The 23457-nt window shown below is 41.0% G+C and overlaps 1 protein-coding gene across 2 annotated transcripts; it reads right to left on the bottom strand.

Annotated features, from left to right (window-relative positions):
• Positions 1–1696: 1696 nt before the first annotated feature.
• On the bottom strand, positions 1697–19618 carry b3gntl1 (UDP-GlcNAc:betaGal beta-1,3-N-acetylglucosaminyltransferase-like 1). Of its 2 annotated transcripts, none has more exons than XM_008303296.1 (12): positions 19296–19618; positions 16985–17101; positions 16812–16911; positions 15737–15801; positions 13539–13604; positions 12549–12644; positions 8314–8409; positions 6547–6671; positions 3879–4014; positions 3687–3755; positions 3459–3533; positions 1697–2628 (listed from the first exon to the last, which is right to left on the bottom strand). In XM_008303296.1, exons 1-12 carry the CDS (start codon positions 19458–19460, stop codon positions 2548–2550), a joined length of 1191 nt encoding a protein of 396 aa, XP_008301518.1. In that variant the 5' UTR covers positions 19461–19618; the 3' UTR covers positions 1697–2547. The 2 variants fall into 2 exon arrangements, with proteins under 2 accessions (XP_008301518.1, XP_008301519.1); XM_008303297.1 differs by having other exon boundaries at positions 19289–19309.
• Between the last annotated feature and the right edge of the window lie 3839 nt (positions 19619–23457).

The raw sequence follows: 23457 nt of genomic DNA, 5'->3' as shown, positions 1-23457 counted from the left end.
ATCAGGCCCTGAAGGACTGAACCCATGAAGGTTACGTCAGGTCAGATAGAAGGAATACTGCTATACATTCATACACACACATCCGCTCTCACCCCCACACACACACTCACACACACACCAGAACACAGCATGGTGTTGCTCTGATAAAGATGTCATATGAAACTGACCACACTGGTACACATCTACTACTGCTTTGATGTAGTTGTCCATGTACTGACACACTAACCTCCCTAAGAAGTGACAGCTGTAGCACAACGACGAATAAAGAAAAAGTACTGACAGTCAGAGAGCGGTAAATATTGGTAGGGAAGGTTCTTTTTACAGGGTGTGGTTGCTGAGGATTGGATGAATCGTGTGTCAGTCGTGTGTCAAGAGATATGGACATATCTGTGCACCTACGAAGGGAGAGCTAAATCTAAACCGCAGCTCTCCCCAACCATGTAGCCAATCACGTTGCACTATTTGAGTTAAACGTGTGTGTTCACTAGCCAGTCACATTGCACTATACTGACTAAACTCCATCCACTACTGGGGAAGCTGGTTACAGATTAACAGCTTGCTGCCTGTGATTTTCTGAACCAGTGCTGGATCCTTGATCAAGTAAAATATCCCATTATTACACTGTAGAATAAACAGTAAATGAGAGAAGTTGTTTGTCTTCTATCTCAAAAAACCAACACGCCTCAGCACCTGTCTCCACTGAATCAACCTTTGCTATGTATGTAACCCTAAATCACATCCAAACTTCTAATAGTGTTTCTGTGCGCTCACACCCCTGTGCAACTGTACACTCAGCTTGTGATAACAAACAGAGGTTGTGAAAACAAAACTTTGGCAGAGAGGAGGGCCTTTTTTCTTTTTTTCTTTTTTAACCATCATTGCCATTTTCTTTTAAACTGCTGTGGGCAGATTTACAGTAAGGCGGACCACCTCGCCGACCCAGGAAACACTGAGGGGGAGAGTTTGCGGGGAAAGGTCTGTTTACCTTTGGGCTGAAAAACTCCTCACTCTGTGAGGTAAAATAAACTTGTTTTATGTGTTTATGTATCAGAACTGCACCCTCTTAAAGAGGTTATTGTTCTTTAGATTTCATAAGAGACCCAGGGAAAGGAAAACAAATGTGTGCAGAATCCATGTTTGTACATTTGTAGCAGATGTGTGTGTATCAGATTTTACACGGTTGCATCAGAGGAGGCTGTTAAGAAATCTGGTCATGACACATCGTAGCCTTTGTAAGTCGAACCTTCTGTGAGGAGACTTCCTCCAACTTCAACACATGTTCAAACAGGCAGGCTGGCAAACATCAATCTCAGTCCACACAGGATTAGAAAACAACCACAGTTTATTCCTCCAGTGGTCAACACTGGTGATGGTCAAGATAAATAGCTACTGTACAGTAAAACATAAAGGACCCACCTTCTGTAATTTAAAACATCAGTTCATGACTTCTCGCTTGCCATCTCTTTCAACTCTATTTCTAAAAGATATAGTTTAGCATTTTGGGAAATATGTACATTCCGGTTTTTGCCAATAAATAAATGAGAAAGTCAGAATCACTCTCGTATCTGTGCACTAGATATGAAGGTGCAGCCAGTTAGCTTAGCTTAGCATAAAGACTAGAAAGAGCAGGAAACAGCTGGTGTGAAATGAAATGAAATGAAAAATACTTTATTTATCCCAGAAGGGAAATTCAATGTGGCTGAGGTAACAACATAAAAACATGTTACGTATAAAAAAGAAAAAAAAAATCTGTGTCTGACTAGAATATCGGCAGACACATGAAGCCTTTGATGGGTTTGATTCGTCCGGTTTGTTACGTATGAAACTCTGGAAGTCTGAAACGCGACTGTCACTGATAACCTGCAGTATCAATGTGGAAATGTCATTCAATAGCTGATATTTTATCTATGATGTGCTTAAATAAAGACATTTAGACATGTTATCAAGGAAAAAAACAACTTTCGTCGTCGTTAAACAAACTACATATAAGCCTCAGTGGTGCTGACAGGTTTCTGCTGTTGCTGGTTTCATGCTAAACTGAACTAAATATCTCCTGGCTGTAGCTTCATATCTAATATATGAGACCTTTTATTAACTGTGGGACTGGAATCAATCTTCACATCTAACTCTCACTAAGAAAGCGGATAAGCGTGTTTCCGCAAAATGTGGAATTCTTCCTCTAAGCTTCTCTGAAAACAGCCAACTGCAACAACCTCAGTGATGTGGTTAAAGAGGGAGGCAGAGAAATCAGAAATCAGATCTGGGATGTGCTGCTGCGCCTTTATCAACCGTTCCATCAAATTTGCCAAGTAAAACTATGACCGCTTGAAAGTCTTCACCCTCTTTGCACGTGTAAAAAAGCCCTTTTTATACTTCAAACACATTCTAAGCGTCTCTTTCCCCTCGTCTTGTTATTGTCCTCCACTCCGTTCCAGTGTTCGCTCTTGCCCCGTTATTACCTGCCGTCTCTCAGCTTGTGTATATGTGTTAGTAATCCTCTGCATTCCTCTGAGTGTTGAACCTGCAGGGCTCCATCCCTCTGAGCGCTCAGTTGAAATGGTAGAAATGGATTCCCTCTTTCAGCTGCAAAGAGTTGAGGTTTTCCTCCAGAACGCCTCCTGTCATGTCCTAAGAATGACAAATTAAAAAAAAAAAAAAAAACAACATGTGAGGAACATCAGAAAACATGGTTTAAGGCAAAAACAACAACAAAACAACTTACATAAGAATCACTACAAATTGCCCTACTGGCTGAACTGGCAGACTTTTCTGCTGTGTTTTTTTTTTCTGTGTTGAGCTTCAGCCAAAGGTTATAGTCAGACTCACCTACAGTAAACCAGGTTTACACATATCCTATGAGAAAACTTTGAATATATTTGTTGATTACTTGACATCTGGGTGTAAAACTTGTGTGATTGAGTCCAGGTGTTTATGTGAGTCCTATAGAACAAGAGAGAGCATGATTGAGTCCAGGTCTCCTTGTCCTCTGACTCTGATTACCTCTCCCAATTCCCATAATTGAGCAATTAGCAGCCCCCTTAGGTGGGGTCATTCTAGATTTAAATCTGAATCTGCCCGGGTGATAAATAAGCAATTACTGATATAACTTCCAGAGCAGCTGTGAGTGTGTTATTACATATTAAACTAAAATGAATAAAAAAAACAGTACCATTGAGGCTCTGAACTGGCTGTGAGTACTTCCAGCACCGTGCAGCATAAAATGCAACTTAAACCGAATGGCGGCAAAAACACGACGTGTTTACACAAGCGTCATGTGATCAAAGATCAGGCTGCTGTCTCTGCCCATTTCCTGACAGCCTCCTCTGTGTTTGTGTGCGTTACGTCCTGTGCTGGACACACGCCCTTCATCATTATGTTGTTACCGTAGATTACAGACACGAGGGACGGACGGGTCAGAAACAGCAAACATGCGGCACACAAACGCGCTTTCTGCTCACCAGTTTAACACAGATGACGAAGGGGGCGGACGCCACTTTGTAGTGCAGAATTGGGATTTTTGGCTTCGGCCTTTCCTGGAGGGATATCAGCACAAAAGAGAGAGAGACCCACACCCTTTATAACTGCTGCTCCGTAATAACTTCATTCTATCACTCTTTGATCCTGGTTTCTGTACATTAATCACAACAAAAACCTGTTGTTGTGCTTGGTATCCACAGTGACCTCACCTTGGATTCCTCATATGTGTAGAAGCCTTTCTGGATCTTGTTCTCGTCCACGTCACAGAAGGCTTTGACCTAACGCAACAGAATGGCATTTGAATGCTGACGCGCTCTCAACATTTCGCAACTTCTTTGCTCTGCTTGGAGACAGAAAGCAGAACAATGCAGAATTTGGCTTGACAGCTGAACGTAACGTACTTTCTTCTGATTTGTCGGGCTCAGGCATCGGTACAGCTTTCGGCCCTGTTTCCCAGCGTTCCATATGGTGAAGGTCTCCCACTGGCTGAGGACTCTCTCCTGCAGGAAGTCCACTCGCAGCCTCCAAATAGTCTCCCTGCCAACAGAGAGGGTGCAGAGGAGAAGTGAGAGATGTGAAAGTCAAAATTAGGGACATTTATTAAACACCTAAAACCTCATCTTTGTGTATCAAAGTTACATATTTAGAGCTATTTCCCATGAAAAAATTCCCCTCCTGCCTAGATGTCACTACACACTGATGCTTCCGCTACCTGTATAACTACTCTGCCCAACGGTAAGCTGTAATTTTGGAGTAAATCAGGAAACGAATTCTGAACAATAATCATACAGAAAGTGACACCCTGTACATTGACAGGATTAGTTCCTCAGGTGTGTAGCGTATGAAACCTCAGAAGCCTGAATGCGTGTTTTTGAGACAATCATCGTTGCACTGCAGTGTGAAGATGGAGATACTCTTCCACGGCATTGACTGCTTGTTTTGCCTCTTACATGTCTTCTAGGTGTTAAGGTGAAAAACATCTCTTTACTTAGAATTCACTGCAGAAAAACAAGCTTAAATGAGCACGTTTTTTGTTTGTTTATGTGTACAGGCCCAACAAACACATAGAATCAACTTTATGCTTAAACATTTCTTGAAGCGACCATCGTCCATGAACATGATCTGTGATTCAACGCCATGCTCACTGTAACAAACTATATATTGGATAACAGAAAAAATCTGCAGGTTTTTAAACTTTCAGACAATCCTTGAACTGCTCGTTTGTGACAATTTTAACCTAAAATAAGTTTAAATTGGTGATATTTCATCAAAACCACTTTATTGCACTTTTCGTTTAAGCAGTTTGCTCTCACCAGATTCTATAAATTTATCTATTTTTTAAAAATCTGCGCGGGTTGACAAGCCATTAGTGAATCAGCTGCAAGCAAAAGTCACGTGACAAAAATTCAGGGATTTTTCAGCTGAACTGCAGGATGTGTAGAGCCTCTGTTTTTTCTAGTAATGGTAACACCTGTGGGCACTTGGAACAATGCTGTGCATGTTGAGTCCAGGTTTCTTCATTTTTGTAAAACAAATAGTCAAGACAATACTACTTTAGTTTCTTTTTTTTGTCTGTGTTCACAATTAATGGCACAATAACTTTGTTTTCCTATGCATAAGACATTTTGGAATTTTCTAGCCATGATTGCGCTGTTTCCATAAAGGTGCAGGACTTTATATTGCAGTAAAATTAAGTAAAAATGTGACAGGAGCATAAAACACAAGGGAACTGCTTGAGTTGAGAGAGTTAATATGTTGTACGTTACATTTAGTTTTTAACACTTGTTTATTTATACCATAACCGAAGCCTGCACCTTAAATTGTATTATGTGCAATGAAAATAATCTATTCTACTGTGTTCTTTGGTATTTATACTGTCCTCATGCCCTCAGCCCCTCCTCCTCCTCCTCCTGATCCTCGCACTCTGACACACACAGAGGCTCTGATGTTGAGTAATTATACAGACACATTCACAGGAAGTATTTCACTCGCATCTCTTGTTATGAGCTTCTTACTGTGCCTAGCTGTGGGCCTCTTATGGCAAACAAATCCAAATCCACCACCGTCGTGGAGTCCGGGTGGTCCCCAGATTCCTTCGCTATGCATTCTCCATACGGGCTTTGATTCAAAGGACATGGCAGCAACATGGCAGGGATTTACTATATACACACATCGAAGCCCTCCACTCACATTTATAAACACAGCCTTTCTGTGTTAGAAAGCTCCTCATCTCAGTTACTCTTTTAACCACTTTTTTAAAAAGACGCTTCTCACGTAACACGCAGGGCATCTACAACTATGTGCCAGACAGAAATAAGATGATGGTTTCATTCGACTAAAGAGAGGAAGTAAGTAGGCAGCGCATTTGAAGGGGTGACAAGTAGTGGGGGAGAGTGGAAAGCTTGAAATAGACCTCCGAAAATAGACGGACGGTAGATGAAGACAGAGAGGAGGATGATCGGTGAAGGAGTGCGTCAACAAGGGCAGATATACGAGCAGCGGAGAGGAAGCAAGGCAGGAGGGAAGGAAGGAAAGAGGAAAGGAGGGAGGGAAAACAGGAAAGAGGGGATGAAAGACAGGGAGGCGTTGGGGGAGGGAAGTCAGGAAAGCCCTTTTTCTTTGGTGTGTTTTACATTTAGAAGCACGCGCGCACACACACACACACACACACACACACACGCACACACACACACACACACACACCTGCAGACTCTACATGCTTCAGCGAAGGCAACAGCTGGAACGTCAGCTCTACACACAACATGTCAAACAGCTCCGCTCACGACAACATCCGACTCCCTCCCAACAGCGTCGGGCGGACACTGAACATTCCACACTGAGAAGAAAACAGGTTGAAATTCCTGTTTCATATGCTGGCAAAGTGGCTGGAATTCCAAAAACACGGTCTGAAAATCTCAGGGTTGTGTGCGCATATTTGTGTGTGTGAGAGCATCGAGCCCTGAGAAACTCCGGGATGCCGGTGGGCAGCTGTGAGTAGGTGGAGGATCAACGCAAGAATGCGCTTGTGAGTGCAGCTGAGTGGGAACGAGGGTGTACGGTGAGACTGACTCGGTTACAGAGTGAGTGGCGGCCTTCTCGTGGTAACGGTAGACCAGCAGGCACCGGTCGACCCTGGACAGACTCCCTCCTTGACGAAGACTCTGGTAGAAGAAGAGCAGATCCTCCGGGACTCCCTGGAGACAAAGAAGAAGTAATAGAGCATGATATGACTGCCTGAACAGATTATCATTGAGTCTGTCAGCTAATAATGGGGAGAACTACTGAAAAATATTAACGGAGCCTGCTGATGAGGAAAACTTTGCATTAGGTGCAGTGGTGGTCAGGTGACATTAGCCCCATATTGTGCCTCTTTTCAGCAAATGAATGAAAGTTTCACACATCCTCAGATTGTGTCTTCATTTCATCATGACTCTACGACTCCTGGCTGTATCCTGTTTTAAATGGACTGTTTCAGTGTCTGTAGCTTTAAAAGCTACTTAATTACCGCTGTCCATGGCTTCTTCAGGAAGAAGACTCTCTCTGTGCCTGATTAACAGCGCTGAGTAAAACAGTTAGTCAGTCCTATGACAGGATTCATACAGCAGCCGACACAGATGCAACTGAGTGTGAGACCAGGTCTTTCTATTGCTTCTAACTTTCTCTCTGAGTGATCGTTTTTCATGGAAAAATTTGCCAAACTCATAGAACAGTGGTGTGTCATGTATGTGGAGGTGTTGTCAGATCACATGGCAGTTATAAAAGCAGTAGTTTTCTGACAACAGAAACAGAAAATATGTAAATGAGGACAGCTTTCCTGGGAATTCTGCTGTATTAAAATGCAGTAGAGAGAAGCTAACAGATGGTCGCATTAAAACACAACGGGCGACATAAAAACACTGTAACCCACCCAGCTCTTGTTTATTTGTCTGTGTTAATGTTTCCACCATGCCTAAATGTCCCACAGCATTACAGTTTTAACACACCTTTGGCTGATGGAAACATGATCAAAGCTAATGATAACATTAGTCACATTAGCTGCACAATATCCTAATACTGAGAATTTTCTTGTTTCCGTGGAGACACTGCCAGCAATAATATTCCACTGAACCTTCAGCTCCTCAAATGCTGGTAGTGCATGAAGACTCTTATGTTTACTCTTGCAGCCAACAGTAAAACATTTGGTGTACTTGACTTGTAGCTGTGACATTTTAAAGGTTAGCAGAAGCAGCTCTACACAGTCAATAAACCTGACAGACTAGGTCTTAAGTAGAAGTAAACGCCTTCACATCTTGATGGCTTTCACTTTATACCAGTTTATTGCAACCACAAAACACAATAAAAATGGAGTTTTTCACCATATGGAAACTTTAAGAACGTATGGTCTACATTGTGACTTCACCAGAAATGATACAAAACGAGGCCGCACAACCGCTGACGGTCAGAGAAAAATAGAAAAATGAGCAAAGACAATGCAGAGAGTGGGAGGTTTAAAGTGTCGGCATGCTTTAACTGATGTGTTTGTTGGTTGGAAAGTGCTACATCTCAACCACCTTTACACTCATCGCTTTTTCTTCTTCACACCATCTATTCTGTCATTAGTTGTGTGGGTGAGTGCAACAATATAAACGGCTCTGAGGAGAGCACATCTGAAAGTGTGCACACCCGTCTTTATGAATGTCCCTACAGGGCGTCACTGATCGTAGGTGTCTGGTACAGCTATAAACACCTTTTTCCGTCAGAGGTGTTGAGACGACGCTTTACGCAAAGTAGTTCATTTCAGGTAAACTGACGCCTTCAGAGGTTTGTCTGGGGAACAGTTGGAGTGTGAACCCTCACCTTGCCTCCCTCATCAAACGGTCCAACCTTCAGGTACCATTTCCTTGAGCAGAACCACGTCGGCATGACGACTGTGGGCCCGTGAGAGGTATACGCCTAAAATACAAAAACAGGTAAGACTATAACACACAAACCTCTGACAAACATGTAGATCCATTAACCACGAGAATATAAGACATTTTGAAATGAGGTATAATATAATGTAATGTAGCCACCAAAAACACTGTCACCAACTACATCATAATCTTCCTAAATGCAGAATTTGTGACAGATGTGGAGTATTATATTGCAGTAAATTACAAGGGAGAACCTTACAAAGTGGCCAGGTTGTGTATATACAGTGTCATGTAAGCAAAACACTGCAACTCACACAAATTATGCATTTCAACATAAATTGTTAAACCATAGACATACTTATTTTTTAAATCTCATTCATAGAACTCAAGTTGTGCATCTCTTTTTATACGTCTCTTGCTCTATTTTAATTAAAAAGTCCATCTCTGCCTTTAGCCAAGTTCAGTTTTGTGTGTCTGGTGAAAACTCAAAAATTATATCTGACCTAAAAACAATGACAAATACAGGAGAAACCACCAAAAACGTGTTCGCATGTTCAACCACCAGAATACCTCTAATGAGCATTAAAGATGTTCTGGAGGCTCTTGGTGGTTAAACGTGCAGTCAGACATTTAAGCGTAACAGCCCAAAACCGTTGATTTATTGTGAATCTTTATTGGACCGACAGGTTTCTTCTGGATGGAAATAACACTTTGTTCCAATTCTCCAATAGGTTTTTTTGGAAACATATTCTCACCAGTTTTTCCTGTAAATGAGCGGCAGTTAAATAAAAGTCTGTAAAATTAGATGTAACTTTATTGTCACTGCGGAGTACAACTACCAAGACAACAAAATGTGAATGAATAATGAAGCCGATGACGCTACAGCAGGAACAGCGCACCTGAAAACAGAGTATGTTGTCATAGTAACACAACATAAAGACCATATCAGCCAGAACAGATCAGGATCTAGATGATTCCTCTGGGGAAAAATGTTATATTTGGCTTTAAGGGACAAGCAGTCAAATGAAGAAGGAGTGTGCTGTAGTGTATGTGTCATCCTGAAAACAAAACAGGTTAGAGTGCAGCCGCATGCGCTTCTTTACGGGATTGTGTGCTTCCTGGAGTGGAAGCTTCCATCTTCTCGCACATGATCTTTGACTAACGAGTTTGTTTTGGCCTCTCGTTCTCTCTCTGACCGCAAACTCTTTAATACATCGGGACCACATTATGGCCTCGTTCCACCGGTGCCCGGCCCCTTCTTCTGCCCCTCCACCCCTTCTTGTTGCTCTGTGTGTTTTGTAACAGTATCGAATCTGAGGGTCATTCCAGGCAGATCTACTTTTCCCTCCAACCACATCGCTGCGTTTCACACACTGTGCAGATGTGTGCGCGTGCATGCGACTGTTTTTGGTTAAAGTGTAACGCTCCTGCATGACAGAAATGCATCACAGATGATGAGGAAAATTGTGCAAAACATCTGGATTCAGCTAGTCGAGCAGCTGGACAGAATCTACTCAGTGTGTGTGTGTGTGGTTGTGTCCACCTACGTACATCTATTCACCCTTCTGTTGTAATATTGCAACATTTCGCAGATGTAATCTGTGGCCAAAAGCATGAATAAGAGGAATAAGAATGAGTTCTGGGAAAAAACAAGGGACAGGGAAAGATGAATGTGTGTGGATGTGAGCAGTCGGAGGGGTAGGGAAGGTTTTGGATAACCATAACTAATGCTCTGCAGATGAGCGCTCCAGAGAAACAATCAGCACCCTGTGAAAAACTCTTGTTGAAGACGGTTAGGTTCTGCTTCTTTACCCAGAAAGTGAAAGTAAGGGCAGATGAAGTGAAGAAAGAGAAGGGGAAGGAAAAGGAGTGGCTTTCGAGCCTGCAGAATCAATGTATGATCTCATTCTCATGCTCCGTGAAACCTAATATCATATAAATATCCTGGAATGTCTGCTAAGGAGTTATGCAGACTGTGTGAGTATTAAAATGTGTGTGTGTGTGCTAGAGAGAGCGAGTCCAGGTTGTCTTGTATCCTTGGTGACAGTGTGTTTTGTCAAGTCAGAAACAGCAGACTTCCATCTCTACGTAAACAGAAAATGCTTGCTGTGGTTTTACTTCTGTATCTCTGGCTCTCTTATCATCTCATGCAAAATGTGGCAGAAGTATGAACTGGAACAGATTTTTACACACCTTTTAGCAGGCCCTGAGATGCACAGTTGTTTCTTTTAAATTGGTCACTGTCTCTGTTGAAGAGGCAGGAAAGTCAGACGTTTTTGCAGAAGTGTGGCAAATATACTACGTCTGAAAGCCAAATGATTACAGGTTCTGTCTGGCAAGTCAACACTGGCTCAACGTTGATCTGCTGCAGGAAGCTGCATAGGTCCACTCTGAACCAAGAACCTTACCTATTTATAAACCTTCTACTGCCTCAATGTTGGCTAGTTTGCCCCATTTAGAATATTTAGGCTGGTTCTGAGCAGATGTTGGTGATGGACAAATTCTGCTTCAAGTATTCACATCCCTTTATATTGCAAACACATTACATCCCTGTCAAAATCTAGCATTGAGTTGAGGAACAGCATCAAACACGTTACAGCAGGAAGAGCACAGGCGTAAAGACTAAAATGATTGATTCTTCATTTTCAGGTTCAAATAGGAGTAGAAGTTACAAGAATGGATTTGTCCTTGTTGATGACGATGTCTGAGAGAACTGTACATTAAAAGGAGATGGACAGAGCACTTGTTGCTGTTGTCTTCTCAAAGTTTAATCAATCATTGTTGAGCTCCGCCCAGCAGATTTTCAGAGCAGCTCAGAACTACCCCACCTGAAATAAATACTTTTTCTTTCCCCCAAAAAAGGGCATAGAAAGAAGTTCTACAAGCTTTCTTTTGGTTAACATGAACAAAAACAGCCCACAAGTTCCTACAGGGCAAAACGACTTAAAACAACAGAAGCATCCCTAAATAACTCTCCTGACTTACGATTACACTTCTCCAACACTGAAAGACTGATGATAGGCATTTTTAAAATGTATCAGAGCCAATCCACACATTCTTCTTCTTTGTCAAAACCTGGCAACTGCATTTCCCACAGTGCAAATCAACCACAGACTCAGAGATTCAGGTGTACAGTACTCCTAGCAGCTGATGTAGCCTCGAGCTGCTAGCCTCATGCAGAGGCGAAGAGCACGTTACAGAGGTTTGTAAAGCTCACTTCATTCTAACTCCACTTTATTTCATCTTCTAGTCTTCAGCTCAGACCAACGTTGCCTCAAGCAACTTGGGGAAATTCATCAGGCTGTGTGCTGCTCCCTCCGGAGCCACAAAAGGCTTTACACAACTCTTGTCATGTATACAGTAGTTTTACCCAAGACTTGTAAACAGTGTGTTAAATTGCTGTTCTCCTTGAACGTTATTAGTAACACCAGGGTTTTTCCAACTATGAAGAGTCAAAATGACTGCTGAATTTGGCAGGACTCTGCAACATTTGGTCATGATGACCCACACTTGTTTCCTACCAGCCCACTATGTTGTTGCTCCAACGCTTTTGCTTTGAAGTGCAAAAAAAACAAAAAGGGCTGGCTGCCCTTGATAAGAGCAAACTAGAGTCCATTTATTTCACCGTGTGGCACAGGAAACTCTGACATCTGTTTTGAGCCATAAAGCAGTTTCTCATCACATCCAAATTGGTTTCCTTCACTGACGGAAAAGTAGAGTGCAGAGCTTCTATATTTTGGTAACAGGATTCATCTGTTACATGTATTTTAGTACTACTGATGCATGGTAACCTTTAGACAGTGGCGCACTACAATAAGCACCATAAATCTGAATGTCTGCTTGGAAGAGAAACACAGAAGGCTCCTCGTAGTTTTTTGTTTGCAAAATTACCTTTACCACTGCCAACACCACTATTTATTACCATAAGCAGACAGCTGGCAGCGTGACCCGTTTCCTCCACTGGGAGCGTGATGGACAGAAAGGTCAGGAGCGATGCTGCGTCCTCCCTCCAGTCATCGTCCACATTTCCGTGGAAAGTGCGGACAGCAGGTACGTATCCTGTTTCTATGTGACCTAGTAGCTGCCTGACACACGACCTCTCAGATTCACACAAACACACACGTTCATCGACATCAAAACACGCACGCTGTGCCGAGCTGTGCGTTTTTTTTTTTTTACCTGTGTGATGAGCTGGTCCTGAGAGAGTGTGTTTATCCAGCGAGTGTAACGCTCCGTAGATCCTTCCGGCACCCTCTGGACTCTACAGCCAATCAGCTATCATAAAAACACACATTTGCACCTTTAGGAGTTTATTATTTGCCTTTTGAGAACCATTAAAAACATGTGCAGTGATTAAAAAAGCAATAAAAGAAGCTTTTAAGTTTGTTTTTTGAAAGTTTAGCTGTCCAGAAAAACCAAGATCACCTGAGATGTTGGTCGTAAGCCTTCGGAATGAAGTCAAATTGTAAACAGTTTGCTTGATGAGAGTTTAAAAATTTGCATAGAACATTTATGATGGGAAATTCTCAATATTTTCTCACATTTTATGGTTCAAAAGATTTATCAATCAACCGAAACACTAATTTTTAGCATAGTCGACGACAAAAATAAATGTTTGTTGCAGTCCTCATCACATATGGCACCGTTTTTTTCATTGCAAATCCAAACTGTGTCATAACAGGTGGACCCTTATAGACATAGACAAGAAATCCTGCTGAAAAAAGAGATAAATGAGAAGTAAAGAAGGGCTACCATAGAGGTGAAAAATAAAACTGAAAAACAAGACAGAGGATCAGATTCCAAAACCATAAAAAATTACAGTCATAACAGAAAGGGGTCGGTTGTTTTTTCAGGACAGCAAGCCTGCTGTCTCCATGCTGTCTCCCTCACTTCCCTCACACACACGACCTCTAACCTCTGACCGGGCAGGCCACAAAAGGCATCAACACCGGATACTCACACTCTCGTGCATGCCAACTGCATGGAAGCACACACACACACGTACACATGTTCACTGACACAAACAACGTGAGTACTTTCTCATTCTAAGTGAAGGGTTTGTCAGAAAAAGAGAGAGAGAAAGGAAGAGAAAAGAAGGGAAGAAGAGGGTGAAAGCAGAGCACCAAAAGAGAGGGAAGGAAGTGAGCAAGCAGACAAGCGAGAACTTACAGTGTTTTGGTGGAGGACACATGCATCGTACTGCAGACGAACTCTTTGGGGCAACATCATGTCGTCCTAAAATTAAGAAAAATATCATTTCAAATGCACAAGTTGCATGAATTATAGCAGGCATTCAGCAACATGTGACAACACATGCATGCAGCACTGCTTGCAAAAAGTATTCACCCTCCTTGAAAGTTATAACTTCTAACTGCTTTTTAACATTAAATAATTGTCAATGTAATTTGGCCTTTTGACAAGAACTACAAATCAAGATTCCTGCATGTTAAAGTAAACACAGATTTGTACAAAGTAATGTCAATTCATTAAAGATGTTAAACATAAAACAAGTGATTGCTTAAGTATATAGTAGACCTACAAGTCTGTATTTAGTAGATTCCAGAAATAAGTGACTGAAATGTAACTAAAATACACAAGCTGCTGTTAAATCATCAGTTTTCAATCCTGTGATGACCGCAACAGCAAACCTCCTCGTTGGTCTTTGTGAGGAAACACTGTGAGCAATTTGGGGGATAAACCACCAGAAATGACTTTTATGGCTTAATTTTATGGCTTTTGTGGCGAAATTAAATGATTTTCTCTGTTTTATACACCACAGGTACTTTCATACCCAGTATTTGACAGGGCTGCAGTGGAAAACAGATCCTAGGATATTCTGATGATTAACATAATATTTAGCGTCGGAGAGGAACGGCTTTTGTTTGTGAACTGTTTGGGTTTTTTTTTTCTTCTTGTTGGCCGTAGTTACAGCACTGAGCCCTGCACTTCTCAATGCTGCATATTATCACATTTCTATTTGCAAAACTGCTCAAGGTCTGTCAGGTTGCACAGGGATTGTGAACGAACGGCCCTTTTAAAGTCCAACCAAAAATTCTCAATAACATTGAGGTCTGGGCTCTGACTTGGCAACTCCAAAACATTCCCCTTGTTGCCTTTAAACCACTTAGGTCGCTTTGGCTGTATGCTTCAGGTCACTGTCTTGCTGGAAATCAAAACTTCTCTCAAATCCCAGTTCTCTTGTAGACTGTATCAGGATTTCCTGATGACTTAGCTGCTTTGATTTAGCCCTCTGCCTTCACAAGCCTTCCAGGGTCTGCTGCCAATAAATATCCTCACATCATGATGCTGCCGCCACCATGCTTCACAGTGAGGATGATGATGTGCAGTGTTTGATGTCTGCCAAATACAATGTTTAATAATTTAATTTTGGTCTCCTAAGATCTTCTGGTGAACTCTAGCTGTGACATAATATGAACTGTTTTTCAAAAGTGGCTTTCTTTTTTTTTTTTTTTACTCTCCCATGAAGCTTGACGGGTCAAACCCAGGCCACAGCTGCAGTATTCCATCTCTCTCATCTCTTAGGTGAGTTACTTTATATCGTGAATACTTTTTCTGGGCCTTGTACATTGCCTTGAGAGAAACATGCATGTGCTTAGTTTCTTTTTTTTTTTTTACTCCTTTAATCTATTACAGTTGAGGAAAAAAGTTATCTTAGCATTGATAAAATCAACACCATACTTTAAAGTCTAATTCCACTTAAAAACTACATTCCTTTTAAGCCTGGTTTGTCTACTAAGACAAACAGATGTAAGACAGGAGGGAAGAATTTTAATGAACTCAAGTGCTTAAAAAGACATTTTTTGAATTAAAGCTAAATTTATGGTATGACAGATATGACACAGCAGGATATGAGCAACAGAACTGAAACAAATTTGAAAAACAAATTGAAGAAGTTGGTCGTGCTCTGAGAAAGCAATCTTTGAGTCACCGAGACTTTATCTGGGAACCGTCTGTCAGTAGAACACAGTTGAGTTGATATAATGTGGTTCGAGCAGCTAAGAAGCAGAACTAAACAGAAGTAGTCAGAGGTCACAAATTTATACGTTGTGGCCTTTTATTTGTAGTTTTGACAACTAAGCCTTCAGACAAGCAACTACAGACAAGCTGTCTGCCGCCGAACATAAAACACATACAGCATACTGTATATCAAACACGGCTCTGAGCTCATTAGCTTTGTGTTCTGACAGGTCTGTCAAACAGTCACTGAAATGCTGAGGCCTGTGTGTGAATGTGTGCGTAACGGGACAAACCAATATGGCTTAATAAGTTTTGACTCACTGCTGTATGTGTTATGAGAGATGTGGACAGTGAAATGAAGCATGCAAAGTCCACACACACACACTTACCGCATCCTGAAAGCACAAGTACTGTCCGCAGCTCTGAGATATTGCCTTATTCTTCGCATATCCCACTGAAAGGACAAGAGACATTGTGTGTTTTTGTTCAAATGTCATGCATTCATATACACCAACCATTTCCATTTGGATGTGTGCTTGCACTTACATTTAACTATCAAATGTGAACACACAGAAAATAGGAAAAGTGCATTAACATCTGACTAAAAGTTTCCTGTAGATTTTGGATTTACTTCTTTTCCCCTAAAAAAAAAAAAATCAACAAATTTGCAATTTACAGTTAACTTTTCTTCATGTATTTTTCTTTAATGTATGACAAAAAAAAGATCATTTTCCACTTTCACTTCTTCCCCTTTCTTTTAAACTCTACAAGACACTAAACAAACTTTAAAAACAGACAATATCCTTTGTGTGTGATCCAAGTTAACCATTTATCGGCCTGAACGATTCTAGGATTTGACATTGAGCATTTTTCTAATTATAGGTGTCAGTATTGTTTTGACCATTTCCTGATATGAAAATTTTATTTAAATATGTGGTAATTTGGTTCTGACACAGCTGCCTCTCTTTATCTGTAGTCACCATCTGTGGTGTTGAGCAATGTCCTACTCACAGCACTATCCTGTAGGTTACACAAATAACTCTGAAACATACATTTTAAAGTGCTATTTTAATAAAGGACTTTCATATGCTATTTTGAATTTTGACACCAACATTTTTATTTTTAATGCAAATGTATGTTGGTTTCAGATATATGTCACTAGTCTCGCTGATTATAAATAATCGGTATTGGCCCTGAAAAAATACTAAACACTTGACCAAAAAGGCGTCAGACACCATCGGAAAAAGCTGGATTTTTAGGAGCTCGAACACTTTAAGCATGTTTCACCGTTTTGCCAATTTTATGGGCATTTTTCCCAAACTAAACAACTGTCTGATCAGTTCCTTCCATTGGTCAGTTCTTTCACTGAGCCCATCACATTTCACATAATAAACAAAAATCAGGAGTTAAAGTTTAACAAGACACTCCATCGTCACTGATCAACAGTCTGAACACACTACTGACCTCCTCTGGGTTGGGGCGAGTTGTGACCAGAGACCACCAATGAGATGCCCCTCACCTTAAGCTTCTCCCTCCAACTCTCCACCACTTTTCTGGAGTCATCCTAAAGGACACACGGAGCTCACATTACGAGACAGATTACAGCTTCACATGTGTAAATATGCAATCAAACATACAGTGCTTGCGTCATCAAACACAGAGAGCTCCATGGATCCAGTGAAGTCTTGGTCTATTATGGCTTGTAGACACTCATCCAGCCAACATGATGCATTGTACACTGGCATGACGATACTCTGAGTAAACACACAGAGAGAGAAAGGTTACACTCAGTTCACTGATGCTTTGACAACCAGACAAACAGCAACCAACTAGAAATTGTGCAAACTGGAAGTCCAAGGGGGAAGTGAACTTGAAAATGTGTAAAAGTGCAACGGTGCCACTTCTTGAAGCCCTTATCAAAAAAGGCACCAAAAAAAAAAAATCACAAGTCAAAGAAATTACATTAAAAATTGCTGGTGTTTACATGGGACTGCAAGGTGGCGCAGTTGGTAGCACTGTTACCTCACAGCAAGAAGGTTGCCGGTTCGCGTCGGGATCTTTCTGCGTGGAGTTTGCATGTTCTCCCTGTGCAGTGTGGGTTCTCTCCGGGTTCTCCGGCTTCCTCCCACACAGTCCAAAAACCATGTTGAGGTTAATTGGTGATTCTAAATTGTCCATAGGTGTGAATGTGAGTGTGCTTGGTTGTCTGTCTCTAAGTGTAGCCCTGTGATAGACTGGTGACCTGTCCAGGGTGTCCCCTGCATTCACCCTGAGTCAGCTGGGATAGGCTCCAGCCACCCCGCGACCCTAGTGAGGATTAAGCGTTGAATAGATATTGGAGGGATGGATGGTGTTTACACGCACTCAACTGACTAAAACTAATGCAGTCAGGTACAACAGTCCTGCAACAGATTCTACCTCCTCAAAGGTTGTACTGTGATGTTTTTAATTAAAACCCTGAAAACTCATCTCTGTGTATCAAAGTTGCATACATGGATTTTTTTTTACATGACAATAATCCTTCAGTGCCAAGAAATGGCTTAAATGCAACTCTACACTGTTTCCTATGGAATATGGTAATATATGAAGTCCCTGCCGTTTTCTTCATCCACTGTGTGCTTGGGCTGCAGCGGGAGCACACCAGCTCACCTACAACTCTACTCAAGCAGAGGTGGTGTATTATTAGAGTAACTTAGCCATGCATGTTCACATTGGAAACAATACAAAGGAAAAAGTAATGTGTAATGATTTTCATGAGTTAGAAAAGATCCATCCATCCATTATCTATACACCGCTTAATCCACACTGGGGTTGCAGGGGGGCTGGAGTCTATCCCAGCTGACTTAGGGTGAAGACAGGGGACACCCTGGACAGGTCACCAGTCTATCACAGGGCTACACTTAGAGACAGACAACCCAGCACACTCACATTCACACCTACGGACAATTTAGAATCACCAGTTAACCTCAACATGTTTTTGGATTGTGTGGGAGGAAGCTGGAGAACCCAGAGAGAACCCACGCTGCACAGGGAAAAAATGCAAACTCCACGCAGACCTTGCAGCCCCAGCTAGAAAACATAATCATTAAAATTAGCTTGAAATCACTGTATGTGTAATGCATGTAGAATATATGAAAGTTTATCTTTTTGAATTGGATAACAAGTAAAAAAAAAAAAAAAAAAAATCAAAAAAATAACTTTTCGGGATATTCTAATCTTTTGAGATCCACTTGTAGATTACTGGTGTCAGGTCGTCATTTCTGCTGGGCCAAAGATTTTGATCCTGCAATAAGACAGTCCAACTTGACTTCCTCATTGAATCTGCCATTTAATGACTGTGCTTGCCACCCTGCATGGAAATGTTTCAACCAAAACAATTGCCCTGTCAACATTTTGCAGTGGCATCATGCAACATCCTGGGCTTAGCGCTGCCAAAGACAATAGTGATTAGTTTTAAGAAATACAAACAACCCAGGGTTTTCTTTCCTCTATAGCAGAATGATAACAAGGTAAACCCTGGAAGTTTGAATCCATCTTTTTGAGACTGTTATCAGTACACAGTAGTTTCAAGGCGGACACTGACTGCTGATGTTGCTCATGACATGTCTTCCAGCTCATCAAAAACCCTACATGGCCAAGTTAACAAGGTAAGGACAGAGAGGAGGCCGTGATAAAATGCTACATAGAGAGATTATTAGAACACTCAATCTGTTGTCACTGATGTAAATAAGGTGGACACAAAATTAGAAAAACAGCTAAAAAAAAATACTACCAAGCTCGAAGTTGGGTTGAGTGGAACCAAGGCCTCTTTAAAACTGTTTTAACACCTTCAGGAGTGCACTGTAGTGGAGTTTGATTAGACGTGACTAGGTGTTTTGAACAAATATGTGCATTTTTATCTGGTTGTTATTCCCCTTTAAGTCAGTGCAACTTGTGCTCACCACCCACCACATCCACAGCTCTCTTCTCCACCTCCAGCTCTGTTCCTGCTTGACTTTCTGCTGTGCGGAGCCTCTTCGGTGGGTTCATGTCCACCTCTGACCCCCTGTCCAGCTCCTCCGAGTCCTGAAGGTACATCGACAGAACACAAGATATTCGCTGACGAGGAATCATTTAACGCTCATATTGTAAATGTTTCTTAAACAAAACTGATCTACATCAACTAGTAACATCGCCGTAAAGGTGTTCTGTGAATTTTAGTCGCAGTTCTGGTGTCAGTTTTCTCAAACGTGCTGCTCAAACTCGCAGCATGGAGAGCAACTCGACCACTTCCGCAAATAATGAATCTCGGACTCTCATTGGCTGTTGGAAAACACGGACAGACACAGGATTCGCTCCAATTGGCTGTCAATCACGTGACGTCTTTGACCCTTAAAAATAGATCTTCAGTAAACCTGTTTCGTTTTTTTGTTTGGAAGAAGTTGTATATTGATAAAGACTGGAATTTTTTTTGGTGTTTAAAATAAGGTGTGAGATGCATATCTCAAAATACTGCACAGGTTAAATCAGTTGTTTCAGTTGTTTAAAGATATAGCTTCAGCATTGACTCTCCTTGTTCCTCTGTCACCATCGACAGACTGTACTTTTAGTCCGATGTTTTTTTGTTTGTTTGTTTGTTTTTACATGACTTTAATGTTTTCGACTTGTTTACTTTTTAAACAGAAAAATGTGATACTTGCTCAAATTCCTAAAGTTAATTATCCTATTTTTTCCTCATAAAAGACCTGTACATAAAATGTATTTCATTATTCTTATTTTTTTTATTACCAATATTCCATATACTTACCTGACTGTCTTTATGTCATACTTTGAGTTCTACCTAAATACAACACTGCACAAACTTTAAAGCTGTGAAACTAGAGCCTTATCTAATGAATTTAATTAATAATTAATTTTATTTTGTTGTTTTTTTCTTTTCTTTTTAGTGGTTTGTTTCTGTTCCTCTTTTATTTTTGTATTGATGTATTATTATGATCTTTGCACTATCTTGAGCACAAGATAGTTCATTACCTCATTACTATTACTGGTATCAGAAATTTTGTAAATGAAGTAGAAGAATAAATATTTTGACGAAAAATGAATCCTTGATTTTCTCCTGCTCTTTCTGAATGATATAATTTAATATTATGACATGGTTTAAATAAAGCACAACATGGAGAATTCCCAACTCAAAACTGACAAATGATGATTAATGCCCTATTAGGATTTATGTATTGGTTATGATATTATGTTAGGAAATTAGTGAAAGCAGTCAATGGAATTTTATGTGGCCACTATGTCTAGCATTTGTATTTTGGGTTTCTCTATTTTGACAAACAATTCTTTGCACAGGGTCCAATTATTGAAGTAATAAGTAAGCAAGTAAGCTCACATTTCATGGTAATCGTCAGTAGGTTGTTTAAATATATGTAAAACGGCATTAAATGAATTGTTTTATCTGATTGTACATGTTACAGTTGCAGTCTGATGAGAGTCAGTGACTCTGCAAATGTCACTGATGTAAAGTTTGTGCTATTTCTCTATGTTTTATGTTCAAGTAAATGTCAGAACATTTGACTGAATACCCACTAAAGTTAACAGCTTTTCTTCTCCTTTGTTGTGTTTGCTCAGACTCTCTACTGATGACATGTAACAGTGCACCTCTCTCTAGCTTTCCTGTCATGTTGCATAGGGACCAGATCACCGTTTTCTATGTTAATGTTGGCAGCTGTAGCGTGGGAGGTTTGTCTTGGTGAACGGACAGAAAAACAGGATGGGTTTAAATATTGTTCTTGACTGTCGTTTTTATTTTCAAAGGTATCAGAACCGTGAGAAACAGAGTATGTACCAGTCTGTGTGTGGTGGTGTGGTAGCCCTACATGTGATTGTGACATTATTGTAGTCAAGATGCAGACATTATGATATGAGTCAGAGGTCAACCAACTTCCTGGATTAGGAAATGTGTTATCCATGTGAGATCCACTTTCTGCAGTATAGTTTGTTAAGCCACCTTGTTACTTTCATTTTAATCTTCATTTATTCTTTTGTTGTTTGTTTCCTGATAAAACAATTTATCAGCAATAAACAGACAAAAGCCTGAAGCAACATAAGCTGCTTAACTTGCATGTTATTCACTTTACACACGGAAACTGTTTCTCTCTTCTGGCTGTTATTTTTTAATGAATTTTAGAACACGCACACGTACAATCCTCATTATTCTGACCATTTTGTCCAGACAGGATGTCGTTGAGATGCTGCTTTAAATGAGTGAGCACCGTGTGCACGCATACATGTCGATGCTGGTTTCTCCTGCAGACTAATTGCTCCCACATTGCAGCAGCATCTCGGTCAGACGAAGCTCAATTTATCACTCTGAATGCTTCTTTAAATTGGATGACTGCCTCACTGCAGGCCAGGAACAACAGCTCCAGGGGGGCAGCAGACTCGGGCCAAGATCAAGAATTATTCATGCTTGAGTGCTCGATAAGTGGAATCCAGAGAAAATTCGGCCTCATTATACAGTTGCACTGGCGCGCGCACACACACACACCTGCTGCACAGAATAGCAGGAATGTTTGCTTTCATGCCTGCACGATCAATCTTTTACTTTTGAGGAATTAGCATCTAACAAAAGTGTTATTAAAACTTTGTGTTACTGTATTTTGAAATAAAAGACTCCATAGAAAGCATCCATTTATCCTTGTGTTGGACTGGGGCTGTGAAGCAAACCAGATATTAATTTTCTGGCTAATGAGAGATTGATTGTTCCAGAGAACCATGCATGATTAACTTAAGCAGCATTATATTATGCAGACGTTTCAGTCTTAGAGGTTCAAATTGAGGTTATGAGTCCGTTATGACCTTGCACTGCAGATCCACAAGGTCTCTAATGACTTCACGGGTACTTTTGCAATACAGAATAGTTTTCACTCACTCTCACAACTGTTCCCACAATCACTCACTGCCGCCTGTTTACCTCCCTTCCTTCGCCAAATCAACACCACATGGCGATGTTGCATATCCAGCGTGCACACCAGTTGATTTAGTGTATCAGGAGGCTGCTCGAGACTGCAGCTGCTTAGATCTGTGATCAGGCTGCAGTTGATTTTGTTTGGACAGAAATGCCAGACATTAAAGAGAAGGGAAGTGTGTGAGTGTGTCTGGAGTTGCCGGCATGATTGGATTTCCTTGATTCATTTAGTTTCGCTTTGGGAATTGGGAATATCTGACCTTTGGAGAGTCTGCAAGAGGAAATTTGTGATCATTTAAATGTATCTTGTGCAGGAACATATGCAGAAAAAAAAGACAGAAAGTGTAGGAGCATTTTGACAATGAGGATGGATACATACTGACAGGAGATATTATGAAGGAAAAATGAATTGAAATGCCATTTTACCAGCAGCAGGGCCTTAACCAGTAAATATCAGTCCTTTGATTTCCGACTGCCATGACCATTTGGGCCAGAGCAAAACTGCATGATATATGGAAAACTTGGAAACTTGTTTAGTTAGATTAAAACTCATATTTACATGACAGTGCAACAATCAGCATAGGAACGGCTGGAACCACCAGAGAGGTAGCTGTGTCTATCTTGTATCCCATATGTGAAGTTATCACTCATCGAGTAAGTGGGAGGGGGAGGGATGTAACCACCACGGTTTTACACTGCGTCAGTGCTACCACCTAGTGGTTATAGAATGGGACACTACAGAGACTGTTGCCACAAGCCAGTGAAGCTTTCATGAACCTGAACAATCCCATATTCTTGTAGTCGGCTGCTATCGAAGCACTTTTGCACATTCGTGTGGCCCTCCATACTTCCCAAACATGCCAAATTATCTAAAAGCCAGCCTGTGGACTCCTAGCAGGTTAACCTGTCAAGTTTTAGCTTGAGGATAATATTCGAGTCTTTGGAAAGACCTGATTCTGCAGTTTGGTTAAGTAACTTTGAGTGTCTGTTAGTTTTAATAGTCTCCATCAAAATTGTCTCCAGGTACTTTCTTACTTCTGTTACGATCATGTTAGCAGAGGTATTTGAAGGTTCACGCTCATCCATCCTTCCATTTTCTTCTGCTTATCAGTTCGCGGAGGTAACAGATGAAGCAGGTCATTCAAGACATCTTTCTCCCCA

Source organism: Stegastes partitus, unplaced genomic scaffold (genome assembly GCF_000690725.1).
Source record: "Stegastes partitus isolate 25-593 unplaced genomic scaffold, Stegastes_partitus-1.0.2 Scaffold1973, whole genome shotgun sequence".
Classification (NCBI taxonomy): domain Eukaryota; kingdom Metazoa; phylum Chordata; class Actinopteri; family Pomacentridae; genus Stegastes; species Stegastes partitus.
The sequence above is the reverse complement of the archived record's forward strand: the minus strand, read 5'-3'. Positions and strand labels throughout refer to the sequence as shown.

What these genes read in the sequence shown, in the direction of transcription:
- b3gntl1 (XM_008303296.1), bottom strand. Translation starts at nt 19,460, where the DNA reads ATGATTCCTCGTCAGCGAATATCTTGTGTTCTGTCGATGTACCTTCAG. An exon ending in CTCGCCCCAACCCAGAGGAG is followed by an intron (nt 15,802 to 16,811) that starts GTCAGTAGTGTG and finishes TTGTCCTTTCAG; the next exon opens with TGGGATATGCGAAGAATAAG. An exon ending in GCCACTCACTCTGTAACCGA is followed by an intron (nt 4,015 to 6,546) that starts GTCAGTCTCACC and finishes CTCTGTTGGCAG; the next exon opens with GGAGACTATTTGGAGGCTGC.